Below are 20,651 nucleotides of genomic sequence, written 5' to 3' on the forward strand. Positions count from 1 at the left end.
CGCCTGTAATCCCAGCACTTTGGGAGGCCGAGGCGGGTGGATCACAAGGTCAGGAGATCGAAATCATCCTGGCTAACATGATGAAACCCCATCTCTACTAAAAAATAGAAAAAATCAGCCAGGCATGGTGGTGGGTGCCTGTAGTCCCAGCTACTCAGGAGGCTGAGGCTTGAACCTGGGAGGCGGAGCTTGCAGTGAGCCAAGATCGTGCCACTGCACTCCAGCCTGGCTGACAGAGCGAGACTCCGTCTCAAGAAAAAAAAAAAGTTAAGTAAGTTATACTCCTGGGGTGAAAATTTGGAGCATGCTTGTTTCTCTCTGCCTGGTTCCTTTAGAATTTGGAAACTATCTGTGAGTATTCTTAACTTACGGCAATATAGTTGTTTGCATCAGTGCAATAAGAATCCATTTTTGTTTTGCAACAAGACACAATTGGAAAAATTGGGTATTTTATCAAGGGTTTGACTGAAAGTGTATGCTTCCCTTTAAGGAGTCAATCTCAACTTACAGAACAAATAAAACTCAGTGGGGAAACTGGCCTCATACCCTTGTCTATGCAGTCCCTGTACAGGGTTCTTGACCTATGGTCAGTAAAGAATGTCACTTTCTAACAGGTCCAGGAGCTCCAAGTTTATCTTTGGACCTTAAGAGGAGGGGATCACCCAACTCACAGGCATTTGAGGATACAAACCCAGAGCTGGGATCAGCATTAAAAGGTCTCACCTGAGATTCCTTGTGGAACAGACTTCCATCAAAGCCAATCCAAAAGGCTTATGTAGAAATAATTATTCTTGCTGCACTTTATGCAAATAATTAGGCCAAGTTTAAAACCAAAGTCTATTTGCAAACAACTCAGTCCTATTATGATTTTGTTTTTAACAAAAATGAGGACTGGAGAGAGGGAAATTATGTTTCAAAACTTATCATACATTTGTCATTAAATTCTAAACTCATTAGTTGTTTTTAAGATTTTGCCTATATTTTAGACTAACCCTGCTTGTTCCTGTGAACCAACCAGCAATCTCTGGCTGCAGCTCAGAAAGAACAAGAGGGATGGGTAATGTAGAAATCTGGATCAATATTCTGGTTCTGAGCAATTATCCTGCAAATCCTGCCAGGTGATGGAATAAATAGGGAATAAATAGGGTGCCCATCACCTGGAGGTTTCGTTTTTGGGGAAGTAAAGACCAAGGGAACTAACCAAAGCCAAGCACCATGCACCTAAATTCTAGCAAGCATAACTATAGCTACCAGTTATCTTGGTGTGTCACAAGACATCCTTTTCTCTCCCTTGTTGGAGGACTCACTTCCACAGTTTCACCTTAGCATTTGGCTTTTGATAAGGAGTCCATGTAACCCCCCGAGACATATTTTTGTCCCAAACTCAATTCCAAGCTTTAGGTAAAAGCCCTAGGAAGGAAAACTGGATCTGAGGTATCCAGAGGCAAATTACAACGGAGGTTAAAAGGCACAGTGCAGGTGAGCATGGCTGATTCCTGTCGATTAAGCCAACCCCAAGCTTCCTGTTTCATGGATAAAGGGCATGTTAATATCTATGGTATAAATGAGGTCTAGGGAATTCCAAGGCTACTGACAGTAGCAGGGATAGAGACATAAGGGAGAGCAGATCATTCTTATTCTCTAAGGCCCTCCCTGCTTGATGGGTGTAAGCTGCTTTGGCACTCATGGTGGGACCTGACAAGGTCACTGGGATTCGGGGATGCAAGGATGGAGGAGGGAAAGAGGATGCTTTTCATTCTCTCTCTCATGTATCTTGGGCATATGTTAGGAAGAGAAGGAAACCAGAGATGCTTGCCCCCCTCTTTCTAGATGGGTAGCCATTCATCTTCAGTCTGTACCCCTTTCAAATGCATCCTGAACCCCTGGGAATCCTTTAAAAAATGCCTTCTTTTCCTTTCTCCTCCTCTGTTCTCTCTTCATGGATAGGTAATATGCTCCCCTGAGATGCATCCTCCAAACTGGAAAGAGTTAATTTCCCAAGCCTTAAACTGCTTGTCTTAGGATTGGGCTCAGGGGAAAGGAACCCAGAAGCCCAACATGCTGGCAAAAAGGGCCATCAGACTCCAAACAGTCATGCAACCAGAGCCTCGGACAATGGCCCCTTCTGCTGGGAATCCTTAAATAGGCCTCTGAGGAAGCTCTGACTGCTTTTCCCCAAATCAGCAGCCCCTGTCAGCAGGAAGCAGTTAAGATTGGTCTTTGTCTTTATTCTTAATCCAACAGCTGTTAGATGTACTTCTTTAGAGTGGGGAATGAGACAGCCAAGTTGCGGGGGGGTCCCTGGAAAAACTCCATCCAGCCTGTCCACTGGGGTAGAGCCTCTGGAAGTTCATGACATTTGCAGCGAGGAGGAGCCTGGCCCATCCTCTTTCGGTGCGGAACCTGGGATTCAAGCTGTGGGTGGCAAGCAGTCTAGTTAGGCAAGTGTCCCTGTTTCCCCCTTTTCTTCCTTTCCACCCAATAAAACCCTGCCTTACTCAGCCTTCGAACCATCTGCAAGCCTAAATTTTCATGGCTGTGGGACGGACAAGGACCCCGTTTTTAGCTGAACTAAGGAAAAGTCCTGCAACAGTGGTAGTAATATCTTCTGAAACTCACTGAAAGGTTTGTTACTATAAGCAAGTAGGTCCCAAAGCATTGTGTCTGTGTTAGTATAATATACTAGCAGTTGACCATTATATTTGATCTAATTTTCTGTGGCTCATGATGATGGGAAGGCCAAGGGTAATGGCTAGGTGTTCTGTTGTTTTACAGTACAGTTATCTAGAATTAGTCATAGCCAATAGTATCATGTACATATTTCTGCCACACCCAATTCTGCCATATTGTTAATGTGTAATATACAAAGTATTATCAATCAGCCTGCCACAGGCTCTGGCCAATCAGAACAGATGTTAGTTGTAAACACGGATGACTACAGTGGTCCACACAGGCCAGATAAAAATTTTGCTGCTATAGTGGAATTTGAAATTAGCTATTCTTGTTATTTTTTTCTGGTATTATACTATGTACTTAATAAATGGTTTTTATGGAGACCATATTTAACGACTCTCATTATATCAAATATTATAGCACTTATAGCCTAGACAGTTTGTTTTTTACTTTACAGATCTTTGTTTATAGTAAGATCTCCTTCTTGTTAATATCACTTTCATCTCCTTCCCTGTCTTGCTGTAAAAAAAAGTAACCAAGAAGAATAGTTAGTAAAATCCTGGCTATTGCATTAGTTACAAGTCAACAGTCCATTTTATGCAGGACTCTGTGGGATGATGTTTTCTTGTCCTTTACTAAAAGATGTCATTCTGCCACTAAACTGGCAATCTATACCATCACCGAGGATCTGTAATTTGGGAAGCTGAGCTACTCAGTTCTTCCACTGGCTTTTATTTCAAAGTCATTTGAAATTGGCGGACTTATGGGTTAGTCAGGTGAGAAAATTTTGTTTTGTCTTCTTGGAAAGGTTTAAAGTAAAAGATAATTTCTTTTCTTTCTTTTTTGAAAACAAATTGGTAACCATAGCTAATGTAAAATGTTTGTTTCATGTTCCTTTCTTTCTCTCCAGCAATGCTGGCAGACACAGGAATAGATGAAATGCTTCTATTTCCTTTTCTTTCTGGCTTGGGTAATTGTTTCTTATAATTTTTAATGGTTGTCTGTCAAGATTTGGTACATTCTGTTGATTTTTTTTTTCTTATGGATGGACCCTGCATTGCTTTCTTTTTATTTTTTGAAAATGGAAGCATCGGTAAAGTATTATCCTATATTTAAATGAGAAGAATCAATATGTCTGTGTTTTGTGAGCAAAGGTAATACTCTAGTACTAAGATTTTCCTTAGTCACATTATTTCTCCTGGCAATATCTTTTTAAAATCTATAAAAGAGTGGCTTGATAGACATAACTGATTAACAAAATATATGAGGATTTTGCTCAGTTTTGTATAGTAGGTGGGAAAGTATGAAACAGTTCTTGACCTTGAGGAGTTTATACTCCTACAGGAAAACTGGAGAAAGCAAGAGACTGTTCAATAAAAATATAAGTACCAAACAGAGTACAAAGTTCAAAGCAGGAAGAGATTGCTGCAAACTCAAATAGTCTGTTAAGACATCCTGGTGAGGTGGGATTCCACCTGGAGCTTGAAAGAGAGTAGAATTTGGATAGATGGAGTGGAAAAGGCAGATTCTTCCAAGCAAGAGGGAAAGGCTAGGGTCAGAATCCGAGTGAGTAGGGTGTGGTCGATATGCAGTGAGGAAGAGGCATGGTGGCAGCCGCGGAATCATGGATAATAATAATGGGGGCCAAGTTGGAAAGGTCAGGAGGTGAAAGGTCTGGATTAGTTAGTTTGGCTTCTGCCTCAGTGAAAGTTCTAGCAAGAAACAGATGACTCTCTCATAGTAGGGTAACTTGTGCAAAGTTCACTAAAGGGATTATTTATGAAGTTGTGTGAAGAGTATAAGAGCAACCACAAGGGAGAGTGTAGTACCCCAGAGGTTCAGTAACAGTGGGGTGCTAAAATATCCTTGGGGCCAGAAGGGGTGAGAGGAGATCAGGAGCCAGACACAGAGAAGGCCCTGTGGAAAAAACAGTCAGGCAGGAACTGAGCTGAAGCTGAAGAAGACCAATAGACCTTAAAGACTCTGCAGGTGTGTGTGTAAATTTTCTGCCAGCATTCTCTTCTCTCTCTGATTTCTTCCTCCTCACTGGCTGGCCATAACCAGAAGCCAGAGGCAAGGGATGCCACTGATGCAGTTCTTACCACTCAGTCTCCTGCACACGGACACGGAGGTGGGCTGGAAAAGGTCGGGATGGATATTCAGAATGGCAAGAGGAAGATGTAGGAATCTTTTGAAAGCCATTGAACAAGGCTCAATGTAATAAAAGGAATATTTCAGACATAAATCTAACAGCAGTTGTGCAAGTTGAGAAGAGGTTAGAAGCAAGGAAATCTGTCAGGGAGATCAGATTAGACATTTTTCACAGAGTATATTAATAAGGTCCTAGACTAGGTTAGTGGCAAAGGGAATAGAAACAAAGGGATAAATGTGTAAGGCATTGTAAAGTATTGTCAGTAATTCATATGGCCAAATTTGTGTCTCTCTTTGTAGTATTATCTTCAGATTTAGACTTCTAAATGTCATAAGATGTATGTAATTTGTGAGTTTAGAGTTTGACAACATCTCTCTTCTTTAATCATTTAATCTAATGAAGTTTTCCTTTTCTCTTTATTTTGTTTTTTGATTTTCTTATTTGATATTCAGTTCTTGTTGAGGATATAACTTAGAGCTTTAGTAATTTAGTTTCAGAGATATTAACACTTCACAGAATACCAAATGAGAGTTCAAAATTCAAGTTGTTCTTTGATTGTATTAAATATTTTCTTGATGTAACTAATAGTTTACCATAAATTCTAAAAATCAAACTAGTTTAATTTCTCTATTTCTTATAAGTGAAGGTGCACATTAGATACATATCACATAGCAATAAATTCATTTTATCTGCAAACAATGCAAATGTCTATCTAAATCTATAAGGTCTATTTATTTTTGTTTTATGTACTGATTTATCTTCAGTGCATTATATGCAGGAATTGTCTGTCAGAATAATCTACACAGATCTTAGTGGCTGACATAAAATCCTACAGGTAGAATAGCTTAGTTTCACTCCATTATATGATCTTTTTAAATTCAAAAGCACACACACACACTCTATTTTGGGTACTTGCCTGTCAGGGAAACTTCTCTGTTTTATTCTCTGCAAAAAGATAAAGATAAAAAGTAATTTTACCAGGAGATAATGCCAACTGAAGAGTTAAAGTCTATTTTCATTCCCTTCTCCCTTAAACTACACTTCAACCTGACTGTACCATATTATTTTGCAAGAATAAAATTTCTATTGGCCTAATCAGATACCTCCAAGCACTTCTTCAATTAACCCTTACGTTGTGGAAACCAATTCAACAGGCCTAGGGGCTGGAGCCTGGGAACTGTTCGTGCAGTGTTCCAAATAACCATGTGGTGTTTAGGCTCACCTGCTGGAGAAGATCCAGGTGCTCCTGGGAATTGCTGAAGTTTTTTCCAATGTCAAAGAGGCAGAAGGTCTCCTGCTGGCAGATGCTGACCCAGTCCTGATATTCCCCTGTGTCAGGGATGCGATCCAGAAAGATCCGATATGCTTCCCATACTGCTTCCTGACACACTGTAATACAGAGTCATTAATGGCCATGCCCTAAGAGGGTCCCCGTACCCAATCCCAAGCAAAGTCTAATAACGTGGAAAATTATTTCATGGCTTATGTCGACACACTAATTTACAGTCTCTAAAAGTTAATCCATTTAACAAATATTTATTGAGTACTTACTATATGCTATGGAGAAAAAGGAAAGCAAGAAAATAGGGAATATTATGTGCGTGTGTGTGTGTGTGTGTGCGTGCAAAACTGCAGTTTAAAATAGAGTGGTTGAGGAAGACCTCACTATAAAGGTGACTTTTGAGCCATTTGGGAAAAGTAAAGTCTCCCAGTTTGTGGAGTGCTAGGGGCACTGAAGGAGCAGGGAGGATGTCACTGTGGCCAGAGCAAGGTTGAGAGTAATAGAGGATGAAGATAGAAAAATGTGGCGAGGGCCAGACGCGGTGGCCGATGCCTGTAATCCCAGCACTTTGGGAGGCCGAGGTGGGCGGATCACCTGAGGTCAGGAGTTCGAGACCAGCCTCAACATGGAGAAAGCCCGTCTCTACTAAAAATACAAAATTAGCTAGGCGTGTTGGTGCATGCCTGTAATCCCAGCTACTTGGGGGGCTGAGGCAGGAGAATTGCTTGAACTTGGGAGGCGGAGGTTGCGGTGAGCCGAGATCGCACCATTGCACTCCAGCCTGGGCAACAAGAGCAAAACTCCGTCTCAAAAAAAAAAAAAAAAGAAAGATGTGGCAAGGTGAACACAGATTGTGTAGGGTTTTGCAGACCAGCAGTCTCCAAACTGGAGTACAGGTCCCCTGGCTGTCCTTGAAGACTTTCCAAGTGATGAGCAGGCACACAACATTTAAAGAGAATCAATTTCCAGGTGTCCATTTTCCTGTGCAGGCTTTCCTAAAATTGGTCTCTCTGAAGACACACCTCTTCGTTAGTACTTCCCTTTTGATCACAATCCTTTCCCCATTCATCCATCCCTATTCTTATTGTGGCACAGTGCCTCTAGGTTATCACACCAAGGAGCAATTTGCAATAACAATACTGAGTTTGAGATAGGGAGTGAACTGAGTTGAGGGACAACACACATTTTGGCAGTCTAGGTGATTTATGATTCTTTGCTTTCAACAAATTAAAAGGAGTCCTAATAGGTTGACAGCTGATTGATAGATCATTAAAAATAATGATGACAGATCATGATGTGATTATTGGCATATAATGACAAAGGAATTTAAAGAATAAGAACAGTGCTATAACAAAACTCCATCTGTTCCCATCTACTTATTTATGTAAAGAAGTTTTCTCAACACCTAACTGAAACTAAGTAAAATAATAGGGATAAAATTGATGTTAAACCTAGTCTCATTTTAGCAATGCACAATATAAATAACGACTAATTGTATATGAACAATTAGAGGAGCAAAACCAAAGCAATCACTTTGATCCAAAGGCAGAAGCTAAGGAAGCATAAGCTACAGATCCTTTTTTAACATTGATTTCTTCCAAAGCCCTGTTTAGAATATTGCATTTGCAATTTTGTATTTACAAACATTAACACCCACAAAACTTGAATCTCACTCTATATCCATCCATCAATAAAAACTAAAACTATATGTGTTTAGTTTTAATTGATTATATATTTAAAATGATAAATGCAACTGAATCCAGAAGAAATATCTTTTTACACATAAATCTTATAGTCACAAGAAACAAAAAACGTAATTTTAATTTATGTTCATATTTTTGTTACCAAAAAGTATTTTAGAGCAATCAATAACAAATTTTCAAGGATAAACATAAATTACATTAAAATGAGACTCTGAGGAGAAAAGTAGAATGGAAATGTGAATGTGTGGAGAAAAAGGAACCATGTGACATTTCCTACTGTTAAGAAGAATTTGCTCACGTATCTGTTAAAAGAATTTGATGGTAAATATTGAGTGGCTATGGTAGATTCTACTAGATACATGAGAAAGATCCAATTCTAGTTTTATTTTAAATATCAATATTTACAACTCACCAAAAATTACATCCTATTTATTAATTTAAACTTGACAAAAAACTTCAGATGTCAATGGAAAAGCATGTGAGGGGATTATATAGCTAAAAATTGTTTTAGGGGATTAAGAGAGCAAGAATGTTGGAAGCCTCCCTATAAGCATTTGTAATATGTTGATTTTTAACTCTAGAGCAATGGAAACAACTGGAGCCTTTAGGGCAGAGGCTGACACCATCTGACTTACTGAAGAAACACTTAAAGAAACACTGCTGTGCTGAGAAAAAGGACCGTGGGGAGGAATAGGGTGAGACGAGACCAATCTGGAGACTCTTATGCCTATATGTTATTCCTTCCTCCCTACTTATTCCATGTCTGGATTTCTCTTAGCTTTCTGTTTTAAGAAGAAAATTCCAGATCAACAGAAGCTCAGGTCATTTACCAGCAGCAACCTGACCAGAACCTTCAAGGTAATTGATCTTTTAATGAGTAACCCACAAAGATAGGAGAGGGTGCAGTCCTGACCACCTCAAATGTGCCATCTCGTTTCTCACACTGGGGGAAATAACAGGGTGTCAACACGTGGGAAGCAATGGAATACCTCACCTTGCAGAATTCATTTTTGTGAACTGTCTACTGCCAGGCAAGGATCAAGAAGTTTTAATGCCTTTTCTGATACAAACCAGCAAGCTGTCTCTGACCCTTCATCTCTGGTCAATAGTCTACATAATATACAAGAAGGAAACAACACTTGGATATTTTCAGATTTGTCCAGACCCTAACAGTTGTATGTCCAGTCTAAGCAAACCAGCTGCCTTTGCTAGCCTTCTTTCTTACATATTCCACACTCTCTCTGGGGATGTTATTTTGTGGCTACTTCAATTCAAAACCTATATAAGTGCCAGAGATACAACAATACATAAAATAAACTAGCACTGTCTTTGGTGACTTTCATGGACAATATCTAAGTGTTGGTGACTTTCATGGACAATATCTGTGTGTGAAACATTGGGGAAGACTTTATGTGACAATCTCTTCTGTTTACAAGTTAGGCACAACCTTGAGTGTGTCGCTTTTGGTCTCAGATTAAGACTTGCTTTTATTTCATTCCAATTTAAGTCTTGAACTAATTGTGTTCTTCGTTGAGCCTAGCTGCTCCCAGTTGAGCCCAAACTCAGACTGGCAGGCATCATAACTGATGTAGACAGATGTATACAGAAGTTCATTTTCCTGGGTGCTATGTAGCCTGAGGATGCATCATCAGTTATGCAGAGATTTCTGCAGGCAGTCCCTGTCATATGGTTGCGGGGACTGAGGTTGAGCAGTCAAATAAGAGGTACTATTTTTGTTGTGTGCATCTTCCTAGTTCTGCTCCTTTCCCTGCTGTTCTTTCTCCTACCACAGGACACAGAACTACTCAAAACCTTCCATAAGGGCCCTGAAAGAATCTTCTTTCTAGAGCATAATGTTTGAAGTTGCTTGAAAAATTATCTCCCTGTGACATTGTAGTTTATAGGAATCATAATGTTAAGGATGAAATCTCAGACTCTTTCTGAGGGGCAGGCTTTCTTTTTTTGTGGCTCATCTGATGTTATTTTTCTCTTGGAAGCTTCTCACAAGCCAGGAGGCATAGACTCTTTCCATGATTGGAATCACCAGCCCACTTACCCACCAGGATAGTCCCCCATCCTTACTGGGGAAGTATCAAAAAAACCCTTGAAAATTGAGGCATCAAAGGACCTCAGGGCTGGGAGGGACCTGAAAACTTCTCAGAATTGGATTTTTGTAAACCTTTGATTTACCTGTTCTGTACTATCCTCCTTTGAACCTGCTGGGAGGGACTGCCACAGTGATTCTAGAGAAATCCAGCACCTTGGCCTCACTCCCACCCAAGTCTTCCCACAGTTGCTGGCCAGTGCCTGAAATCTGATCACAGAACGTCAGCTTCTCTGTTGAAGGTCATATCCTAAGTCATTTGATGATGTAGGAAGAACCCCAGGGAGCACATACCCTGGAGGCCAGGCATGGCAGTCTGTAATTGGAAGTCCTGGCCTGCAGACAGTTATTCGCAATTAGTATTGTTAGACCAATGGTATGTGAAAATGCGCAGTACAGGGTTGTGCACACATTAGAGGGAGAAATAACACACTGAAATGGGAATCAGGACACTGAGTTCTACCCCCGTTCTGCTGCCAGCTGTGCCCCTGAACATGCCATTTTACTTTATCAGATCTCAGTTTTCTTATCCGTACAACGGGAGTGTTGGCTAGATGTTCTCTAGATTAGTGCTTATAGAACTTTAAAGTACAAATGAATTTTACCTGGCGAACTTGTTAAAATGCAGATTCTGACAGTAGATCTGGGTTGGGATGTATGATTCTGCATTTCTAACAAGTTTCCAGGTGGTGGTGATGCTGTTGATCTGCAGACAACATGGAGTAGACAGAACTAGGACCCTATCCATCTTTAACCTTCTCTAAGGCACACTTAAATGTGAAAGAAAGATCAAGCTATTTTTTTTTTTTTTTGGGACGGAGTCTCACTATGTTGCCCAGGCTGGAGTGCAGTGACGCGATCTTGGCTCACTGCAACCTCTGCCTCCTGGGTTCGAGCGATTCTCCTGCCTCAGCCTTCTGAGTTGCTGGGATTACAGGCGTGTGCCACCATGCCCAGCTAATTTTTGTATTTTTAGTAGAGACAGGGTTTCAGCATATTGGCCAGGCTGGTCTTGAATTCCCGACCTCAGGTGATCTGCCTACCTCGGTCTCACAAAGTGCTGGGATTACAAGTGAGAGCCACCCACCTGGCCAAGGCCTAGCTTTTGATGTTGTGTATGGAAGGCAGAGAGGGAGGGAAATAGAGGCAGAGACACAGGTGAGGTGAGGGGGATCTGAAGGGAAGCATCTGTATAGCAGGAAATTTGGCTGGGGTGCAGAGTTCAGCCTGTAGATTAGCAGAAACACACTTGCCTCTTTTGCATTTGGGCTTTGAGATAAGCACATTTATGATTCTACCACAAAGCTCAGAACATTTCACTGCGTTGCTTTTAAGCCCTGGGAAATGAAATAATTCAATGTTCCATTTGATTTGGGAATATGAGTGCTTTCTCTCCTAAGTTTGAAAGATGTCAATGGATAATTTTGTAAAAGTAACAACAAGAACAGTAAGTGGGTCTCTCTGTCAGAGGAACACCGCTTTGTAGCTGGGTCTTATTTCTTGTTTCTTTGTGAACCAATTTGTTCGACTTAAGAAACCCATGCTGATGAATAGTAAAATTTCATATTACCTAGGGGCAGTCATAAAGATAATGGACTGTCATTGCTGTGGGGAGAAAAACAATGGTTTGTTTCATCCAGGGAAACAAGAATGAAAGAGGCGACCTAATCAAGAATAAAGAGCTGAGAATAAAAATTCAGAGCTAAAAATTTTGTTGCAGCAATAAATAGTGTATTCCAAATACTTGCAGTGAATCCTATTTGTGAATATTGTAAAGAATTAGAAGTTATGTGAAAATAGGAATAGTTGCATTCATATTCAGTGTGATGCAAATACTATATGTACGTCCATCCCTGAGCAAACGATATGGAATTTACCAGGGTCATTATCTGATCAATGTGTAGGCACACTCGAAATTAGTAATTTACGCATGTCACTGTCTTTTCTCTATTTTCCCAACGGGCTCTTTGCATTCTGTGTCCACCAACAAGCATTGGCTAGTACCTGCTCTGTGGAGATGCCCTTCTAGGACCTCAGAATAGTAATATAGTGCCCTTGATTTTCTACAGTGAGAGTCCTCTTTCAGACTGTGATCCAGTAGTTTTCACTTTTCTATGGGTGTGGCTTCTTTCAGAAAGTGAATATCTTTTTACTTCCACAGAAAATGAGACACATAAGGAATATAAGACTTGATATTTTTGAGACTGTTAGTTAATTATGCTTCCAAAACCCAATAAGAACTCTTCAGATTAATTTAACTTGGGCACATCTAACAGAAATAGACATCCAAGAAGTTTTCTGGATGTTGGTATTGTGAAATGGGTACTCAGTTGTCATAGTGTACAGCACATCACAGGCTGGAATTGAACAAGCTTGCTCCAGTAGATGGGCTTTAAATAAAGCAGGGTGGCTCTGCTTTTTGCAATGGAAGCAAACATCTAGTGTGATCAAGATAGAAATCAGTAAAACTCTCAACTTTCGCATGTAAGATAAATTGAATTTAAGACTCAGAGAGACAAGATATTTTGCATTATTTGGAGCCACCTGGGGAATTTTAATAGTAGCTACCAAAGATTTGTTTTTTTTTCTTTTAAAAAAGAAGCCATGAGAATTTTGTCATCCATAGGAAGTTAGTGAAAAGATAGTCACTGATGGCTGTGCTGTGATTAACTCCTTAATGGTTTCCGGCAATGCCATCAGAATCCTGTGAAGCAGTCTTGGGGTAAAAAGTGGACTGTGACTCTGCTGGAAACCACTGTAATTGTGTTGTAAATTCTGCTAACACTCTTGCATTATATCTTGGTAACCACTCTTTATTTGTTTCTCCTCTGCACTTCAACGTGCCTCTAGGTTTCCAAACTTTAAAAGTTTCTGCTGGATCATCAATACACAAACTTATAAAAGGATCTGGATTGTAATGTTGCTTTTGAAAAATGAAATCTTAAGTCATGAATCAATTTGCTTAGATTCCTGACATTGCAATCATCCTGTACTTCTTACCCATATGAACAACATTAAAATGGAATATTGAGCATTGGCAAAAATAAAAAATAAAGGGGTAAAATCTGGATGCCAAGGTTTTCTAGTGATTTATAAATGCCCTATTGGTTCTATGCTGCACAAGATATTATTTTAAACCATAAGAGCTGATACCTACCATAGTTTTGAATGTTTATTATTCATTACTATCAGATTATCACTAGGTTGATTTTTATAATTCTTGTGGCTAAATGACAGAACTGGAAGTTTTAGGCTAAAGACAACCTATGGATGAATGAAAGGGAAGGGATGGAAATAACACAAGGCTAAACAGGTTTCATCTCTTTCCTTACCTCTCAATCTATAATAAGCTTGAAGACTGGCTAAAATCTGTTTCATGGATTCCTGTGGACAGACTTTAACCCCCGTTGGGAAAAATGCGGATCTTTTTGTTCGATGCTTTGCCAAATCGAATATTCGTCTCATAGTTGATATTTTGTACATTTTTTCAGTACTTTCAGTTGTTTCATTTCTTGGGGGATTGTCTATGTCTTTAGTTTCAGAATGGTATATGTTAATGGAGATATCTGTAAAAGAAAGATTGATATCCTGGTGAATATATACATTTATGTGTTATATGTGACATATATGGATAAATGACTGAAATAAACTGAAAATTATAATCCTTTAGTTTATGAAATTTCTACCGTGGTGCAACTGCTAAACGTAATATTCCAAATGACAAGGCATTTTCAGAAATAAGAGAATAGTATAATGAGCCGATCAAGCGTATTTTTAAAAAGCCAATGTCTCAAATCATCTTGCCTTTAGGAACTGCCAAATATTGAAACCATTTCCCACACATCTTTCTAAAAATCACTCCCCACTTAGCACTCAAGCCTCTCAAGAGACGTCTCTTATGATAGATAATATAATTCAAGCAGGGAACAATATAGCATTGTGGTGCCCAGAGGTGTACTGTTGATGAGGAAGTGCAGTGCTTCTAAAAACCTAGCGGAACAATGCAACGAAATAACCTTCCTGCCTATTAGTGGTAGCCCTAGGAATTCTATATGGGCAGGGCTCAGAGCATGGCGATCTGGCTGAGAGTGGATTGGAGCAAGGATGTATCTTATAGTTGCATTTATAGTACAAGCTTTGCCTTTTCATGAAGGATGGTGAGAGGAAGGATAAAAGGGGGAGGCTTCACCCTTCCCAACAAGGGGGAGGCTGGCAGAGAATGCAACTCTCTTCTAAGCCATTTCATCCTGCTGGCATGGCTGGTATCTATTAGGGTTAGGTCTAGACTGCATTTTTAACTTTCTGGACCTCTCATAATAACTTAGATTCATCAAACACTTTTTAATTTTGAATTTTTATATGTATTACCTCATATCCTCACAAAAGCTTTACTACATCAATGAAACATATCATTTTTCTCAGTTCATCAGCATTTAGGGTACTGAGGCTCAGAGTGGCAGTGTGTGTTAACAGTGTAGTAAGATCTAAGTTACATATAAATGTGAAAGAAAGACCTAGTTTTTGATGTTGGGCTTGGGAGAAAGAGAGAGAGAAGGAAAGAGAGAGTGGCAGAGAGTGTTAACAGTGTAGTCAGATCTCAATTCTTCCTCTTCTACTCCATCTCTTTCCTTTTATCCATTCTACCATTAAAAAAAAAATTACCAATGAACAGTTGGGACCTCTTACTATGGCCTCTTGAGACTCCAAACATGGGGCTTATAGAGACTTATAATCCCATTTTACTAGGGAAGGCTCTCAAACCCATATCTTCTGAAATGGGATAAAAGGGGAATCCAAGCAGGATAGCTGAAGAGCAATTTAAATCTTGCTGTAAAGCATAAAAGTCCCTCAATATTGTAGAGGGTGGAGAAAGTCTGCCTGGGAACACATATTCCTGTCACTTTGAGAAGTCTCAGAGTGCCCTGTGTTCCTCTTGGGCAGAGGTACATTCTTAGGAAAGAATCTCCAGGAAGGGAGGAAATTTATAGATTAATTGGCTCACCCAGCGACACACTAGACCCATAAATCATAATCTCTGTGTAGAATACGGGCATCAGCAAATTTTGAAAATCCTTGGGTAATTTCAACATGCAAGCAGGTTTGGGAATCACTATTTTATAGATCTACTAACATGCTTCCAGATAAAGAATCAAGATGGGTGCATCTCAAACTGGCTTACACAGTAAGAAAGTTGTCACCTCCAAAGGAAAGCCAGAGGCAGGGAATGCCTGGTGGAAATGGAGGTCTGGCTCTGACTTGTCTGGTTCTGTCCCTTCATGTGGTGATATCATCCTTGGGCAGGCTTCCATCAAATTCCCCTGATGATGGCCAGCAGCAACTGGATCACCACCTTGACTCTCATTCATGTTGAAAAATAGCCTTTCCCTTAGGTCTGGCTGACTTAAGCCATGTGCCTGGAGCAAGACCAGTTGCAAGGCATATGCCAGTGCTATCGGCTTGATCTGAATAATTACAAGGCAGGGAACTGGGATTACTTGAAGTGGCTCATTCTAACCATGGAGTTGGAACCAGTTTTTCGTGAGTCAAAATGGCTGCATGGCAAAGTGAAAGGTGCCCATTCAATCTAGGGGCAAAGTGCAAGAGAGGGATAGGAGCCGAGCACACAGCTGTTAGTACCCATTACAGTTAGTAAAATGTGAATTTTTGTTTAGGAATATTAATTTTAATAATCCTTTCAAGCAGTTTATAGATTGCAATAAACTTGTCATAGTAAAAAGTAAGTTTTTGTTATATTTGAATTGCCATTTAGAATGGAAGAAAAAGCTGCCTCATTGGGTACTTCTAGGTCTAGGCAGTGTAACACAGACCATATTTAGGGAGACTGTGCCCCTACATGCCTGCCCTTCTCCATTCTTCTCACTGTGCCTGCCTGTAATGTGTGGGGTCCTGCTATCGGCCTGGTCCTGTTCTGTACCTTGTCATCACCACAGTCTTTGTTCCTTTGGGGCTGGTCCTGTTCTTACTGCCTAATGTTATGCCCTGTAGAACTCTATGAGTAACTTGGCTTGGGAAGAGTATCTACTCTACCCTGGCTCTGGGAACAATGTTGCTGTCCTGGAATTTTTTTCCAGGTGGATCCTTTTGGATCCTAACACTTTGCGCATATCCAGGCTCACTGACAGAGATCCTATTTGATATGAGTCTTTAGGTTTCATCCTATCAGGGTAGGTAACTTGACTTGGGAAGAGTATCTACTCTACCCTGGCTCTGGGAACAATGATGCTGTCCTGGAATTTTTCCCAGGCGGATCCCTTTGGATCCTAACAGTTTGTTAATATCCAGGTTCACTGACAGGGATCCTATTTGATATGGGTCTTTAGGTTTCATCCTATTGGGGTAGGTGCAGAAGCGGGGGCGAGAAGGTCACAGATTTGCCCTGTTTCTCAGCACGTCCATGAGCTCCCACTTTTCCCTTTCCCCTACTAGGGTCAGTATTTCCCTATTCTCCACACGTCAGCAAGTCCACACAGCTGGGGGTCTACAAGGGCGAATTAGGGTAATGTGAACCCACTTGCCTGGGATACCCCAGTTTATAGCTGTTATTCTTTCATTCTCAAATGTGTCCCTGTTTGGGAAATAAATTATAAGGTCACCCAGTTTTAAATATCTCCTGCTGGAGAAGACCCAAGACAAATGTTCTACAAATGGTTGTTTCTTTCCTCTAGGAAGTACCATGTTCCACTTTTGAGTATCTCCACTTAACAAATTCCTTCCTTTGGGTTGAAAATTACTTTCTGATAACTTTCACATCAGTCCTATTTCTGTCCTCTGGTGCAGCAAACACCAAGCTACAACTACTTCCATAAACACTTCCTCATATTTTTCCTACTTTAGGTTCTCTTGGCTGAACAAACAACCTCCATCTTTTTTTTTTTTTTTTTTTTTGGTACAACACAAATATTAGATACCATGACTACTCTGTTTCTGTGACACAAAACCAACCACAGAGAACCCCCCTGTGATGATGCTATAGCTTGAGCTGGGATTAGAATCTTTTGTCTATGCCTCTGCCCCATCCTCACTAGAGACGAGGTGAGAGATCAGGAACTTAGGATCACTTGAGTCCAAGGATGACAGGCCACAGTGACAAAGTCTGTTTGTTACAGATTTCAGTGAAATAAAAAGAGCTGACAGTTGTTGGAGCTAATGAAAGCACCCTTGAGTAAGGCAATTAGACCAGATCAGGTGCTGTTCTCCAGTCCTGCATAAATTGTAATGTTGTTACTGAACTGAACTTTTAAAGATTCTTTGGGTCACTTTTATGAGTTTGATATTTTTGGTTTATATAAGTATTTGAAAAGAGGAGGTGAAAATTTAATGAGAATGAATTGATAGTTGGAAGACTGGCTACAAAATAGAGTATATTTAATAAAAGACTGGAAAATTTTTTGAGGCAGGAAATCTCTAAGATGATGACAAAATGAGTGTAACCTACTTGATGATGAATTGGCTGCCATCAACAACTGTTTCTGAATGAAATTCAAAGTTACAAAGAGAAGGGCAAAGTGATTTCAGAAAAAAAAAAAACCACCTTTACTTTGAGTTGAAAATTACTTTCTGATAACTTCCATTTATCAGTCCTATTTCTGCCCTCTGGTATAGCAAGCACCAAGCTACAGCTACTTCCAGAAACACTTCCTCATATTTTCCCTACTTTAGGTAGTTCTAAAAAGTTTATTGGAGTAAAATAATATTAGAACAGTTTAATTAAATAAATTATGAATTAAGAAAAAATACAATTGTACTATTTTAAATTACAGATTAAACACTAGGAAAACAACCTTTAAGCCAATAGGTTTTGGAAATAGTCATATCATTGAACAAAGAAAAGATAGAAATGGAAAGTAATACATTTGAATATTCAGAACTTCTAAGTGCAGATGAGGAACAGCTGTAATACACATGGTGCTTACTTTCTGAATTTAACTTAAATATGTTCATTACTTATGAAAGAAAAAGGTAGTAGCAGCACAAATCATATAATGTCACTCAACTCTTCAAAATGTTTTCATAGAACCAATGGTACACAGGGCCTGGAGCTGTCACTAGTTGTATAATGTGGGTGTACTTGACATCCAAGTACATCCTGAGTTTCTTCACCTATAAAATGGGGAATAATAATACCTCCCTTACAGGGTTTCTGTGATATTAAATGAGTTATAACATGGGCAGTAGCTAAAACAGTGTAAGACACAGTGTAAACGCTCAATAAGAACTCCTTTATCAGATAATTGAGACATTCCACTTGCTGGTATCGCTCTTCCTTTCCTTACCCCCCTTTTCTTTTAGTAAGATCTCTATAGCTTTATTGAAAATTTTCATTAGTCAGTAGAATAACATTTGATAAATCAGTGAAAACCTGTACCTACAAAAATTATAAAATAAAATACCAGCAATAGCATGAAATCACACAGTGTAAAATTAGACATATTTAGAACTGGTTTGTGGGAAAAATGCACCTCACAAGTTTTCTTATTATGTCATGGGTTAGATAGAGTGTTTTTGTTACCAGCATAGCTTAGCTCTTATTCCCACTCTGCCCTACCACTCTTCCTTTCTAACATACCCTTTCACTGTGCTATTCCTCAGCCCTCAGACAAAACTATGTCTATGCCCTGAAGTCTTCCTGCTTCCACACTGCAGTGCTCATCTTGTGTTTGTCTTTCATATGGGAGGGCCCTTCTCTTCCTTCTCTGTTTTCCTACTTTTCTTTTAAGAGCCAGTGAAATGTTACATTCTCCACTATACTTTCTCAGATCCCACATTCAGAATTCATTCGTTGCTCCCTCCTGTTCCTCCAGGGTGGTTCATATCTCTATGGCATTCACTGATTCACCTGTATTCACTAAGCGACTACTGTTTCAGGTCCACTATGGGACATAGCTGTAAATGAGATAAACAAATGCCGTGAAACTTGTGTTGTAGTGCTTCCTTTGTCCTGTCTTGAATACTAATTTGTTGTAAATATATGAGTTTCTCCCTTTAGACTGCAAATACCTTTGGGATCTGTATTGTAATCTTGCCCTCCCCTCTCCAATTCACCTTGGTGCTTGCTAGTACAATGTTTTGTACATGACAGAGATGCAATACATATTAATTAAGTGAATTAATGAAAAATGTGTGTGGAAATATTAATGGGATTTTTAGAATATATATATGAATTAGATTTGTTTTAAAAACCATTAGACTATGAAAAAGTGCTTCATGTCTTGCCCGCATCCATTACTGCAACTCCTCTTTGAAATTTCTGTCCTCTTTTTAAGTGTCTAATATCAGAGGCTTAGGACACAGTCATCTTATTAAAGATAATATCCTAAGTGAAAAGGCAAATAAAAATTCTTTTCTAAATAAACACCAAAAGACCAGAAAAGAGATGGTTTATATATAAAGTATATTTTAGTACAATCTGCATTCCCAGACACTTTCAATCTTTCCATAAATAAATAATCAATGGAACCAATTAAATATGTGGAGATCAATGAAGAAGACTATCATTATTACCTGGCTCTTGAGGATGGCAACTCCCTTGCCCCTCAATTATTGTACTTGACAGGCAAAACCATAATCATGGTTAAATTCAACCCGCTGCCTACCCCTTACCTGAATCTTTGTATAGCTGATCATGGCTGGAGAAAAACAAGCATTAGAACACACTTTAAATTTATGGTCCTTAAGTAAAATCACACTATATTTCTCTGGTGTGACTCAGTTTTGTACTGTCCTGGGGAGCTACACACTTTTCTCAGATTTCTGGTACCTTCTTGCTGATTCTTGCTCTTAGCTAATGAGTTTGCTTCACATTTTACTGAGAACAAGAGGAGCCAGAAGAGAACTTCCCAAGCATCCAACACAGCATCTGCTCACTGCTCACTGGCTGCGTCTGTGATCATAGTCTATGCTTTGCCTCCTGTGACTATTTGATGATTGGTCTGTGCTCCTACTTAAGACCAACTCTCCACTTAGGCAGCAGGTCCCATCCTTTTTTCACCTTTCAAGAACATTCTTCCAGAAACTCTTCTCTCACTTTCCTACATCATTTTCCCTTTTGCTATTGGATTATTTCTAGAAGCACACAAACACGCTATTATTTTACCTCTATTAAAAAAATCCTCTCTCTATAGCATGTTTCCTCCAGATACTAGCTCATTTTTCTGTTTACACTGATGCAAAACTATTTAAAAAGATCTGGCTTTTTGGTGTGGCAATTCCTCAAAGACCTAAGGACAGAAATACCATTTGACCATTTGACCCAGCAGTCCCATTACTGCATATACCCAAAGGAATATAAAGCATTCTGTTATAAAGGCACATGCATGCATATGTTCACTGTAGTATTGTTCACAATAGCAAAGACATGGAATCAACCTAAATGCCCATCAGTGATAGACTGGATAAAGAAAATGTGGTACTTATATACCACGGACTACTATACAGCCATAAAAAGGAATGAATTCATGTCCTTTGCAGGGACATGGGTGAAGCTGGAGGCCATTATCCTTAGCAAAGTAATGCAGGAACAGAAAACCAAATACTACGTGTTATAAGTGGAAACTATATGATGAGAACACATGGATACACAGAGGGGAACAACACATGCTGGGGCCTATCAGAGAGTGGAGGGTGGTTGGAGGGAGAGGATCAGAAAAAATAACTATTGGATACTAGACTTAATAGCTGGGTGATGAAATAATCTATACAACAAACCTCCATGACACT

The 20,651-nt window shown here is 39.6% G+C and overlaps 1 protein-coding gene across 1 annotated transcript in view; it reads right to left on the minus strand.

The window, feature by feature from the left end:
• Positions 1-15,280, minus strand: part of IMPG1 (interphotoreceptor matrix proteoglycan 1) — a 128,988-nt gene extending 113,708 nt beyond the window's left edge. Inside the window, exons 1-4 of the mRNA XM_009451658.4 lie at positions 15,094-15,280; positions 13,247-13,480; positions 6,048-6,214; positions 5,742-5,770 (exon numbers count right to left, since the gene is read on the minus strand). Coding sequence (XP_009449933.3) covers positions 5,742-5,770; positions 6,048-6,214; positions 13,247-13,480; positions 15,094-15,280 — 617 coding nt within the window. The remainder of the gene's footprint in view (positions 1-5,741; positions 5,771-6,047; positions 6,215-13,246; positions 13,481-15,093) is intronic.
• Positions 15,281-20,651: the final 5,371 nt, after the last annotated feature.

This window comes from Pan troglodytes, chromosome 5 (genome assembly GCF_028858775.2).
Source record: "Pan troglodytes isolate AG18354 chromosome 5, NHGRI_mPanTro3-v2.0_pri, whole genome shotgun sequence".
NCBI lineage: Eukaryota > Metazoa > Chordata > Mammalia > Primates > Hominidae > Pan > Pan troglodytes.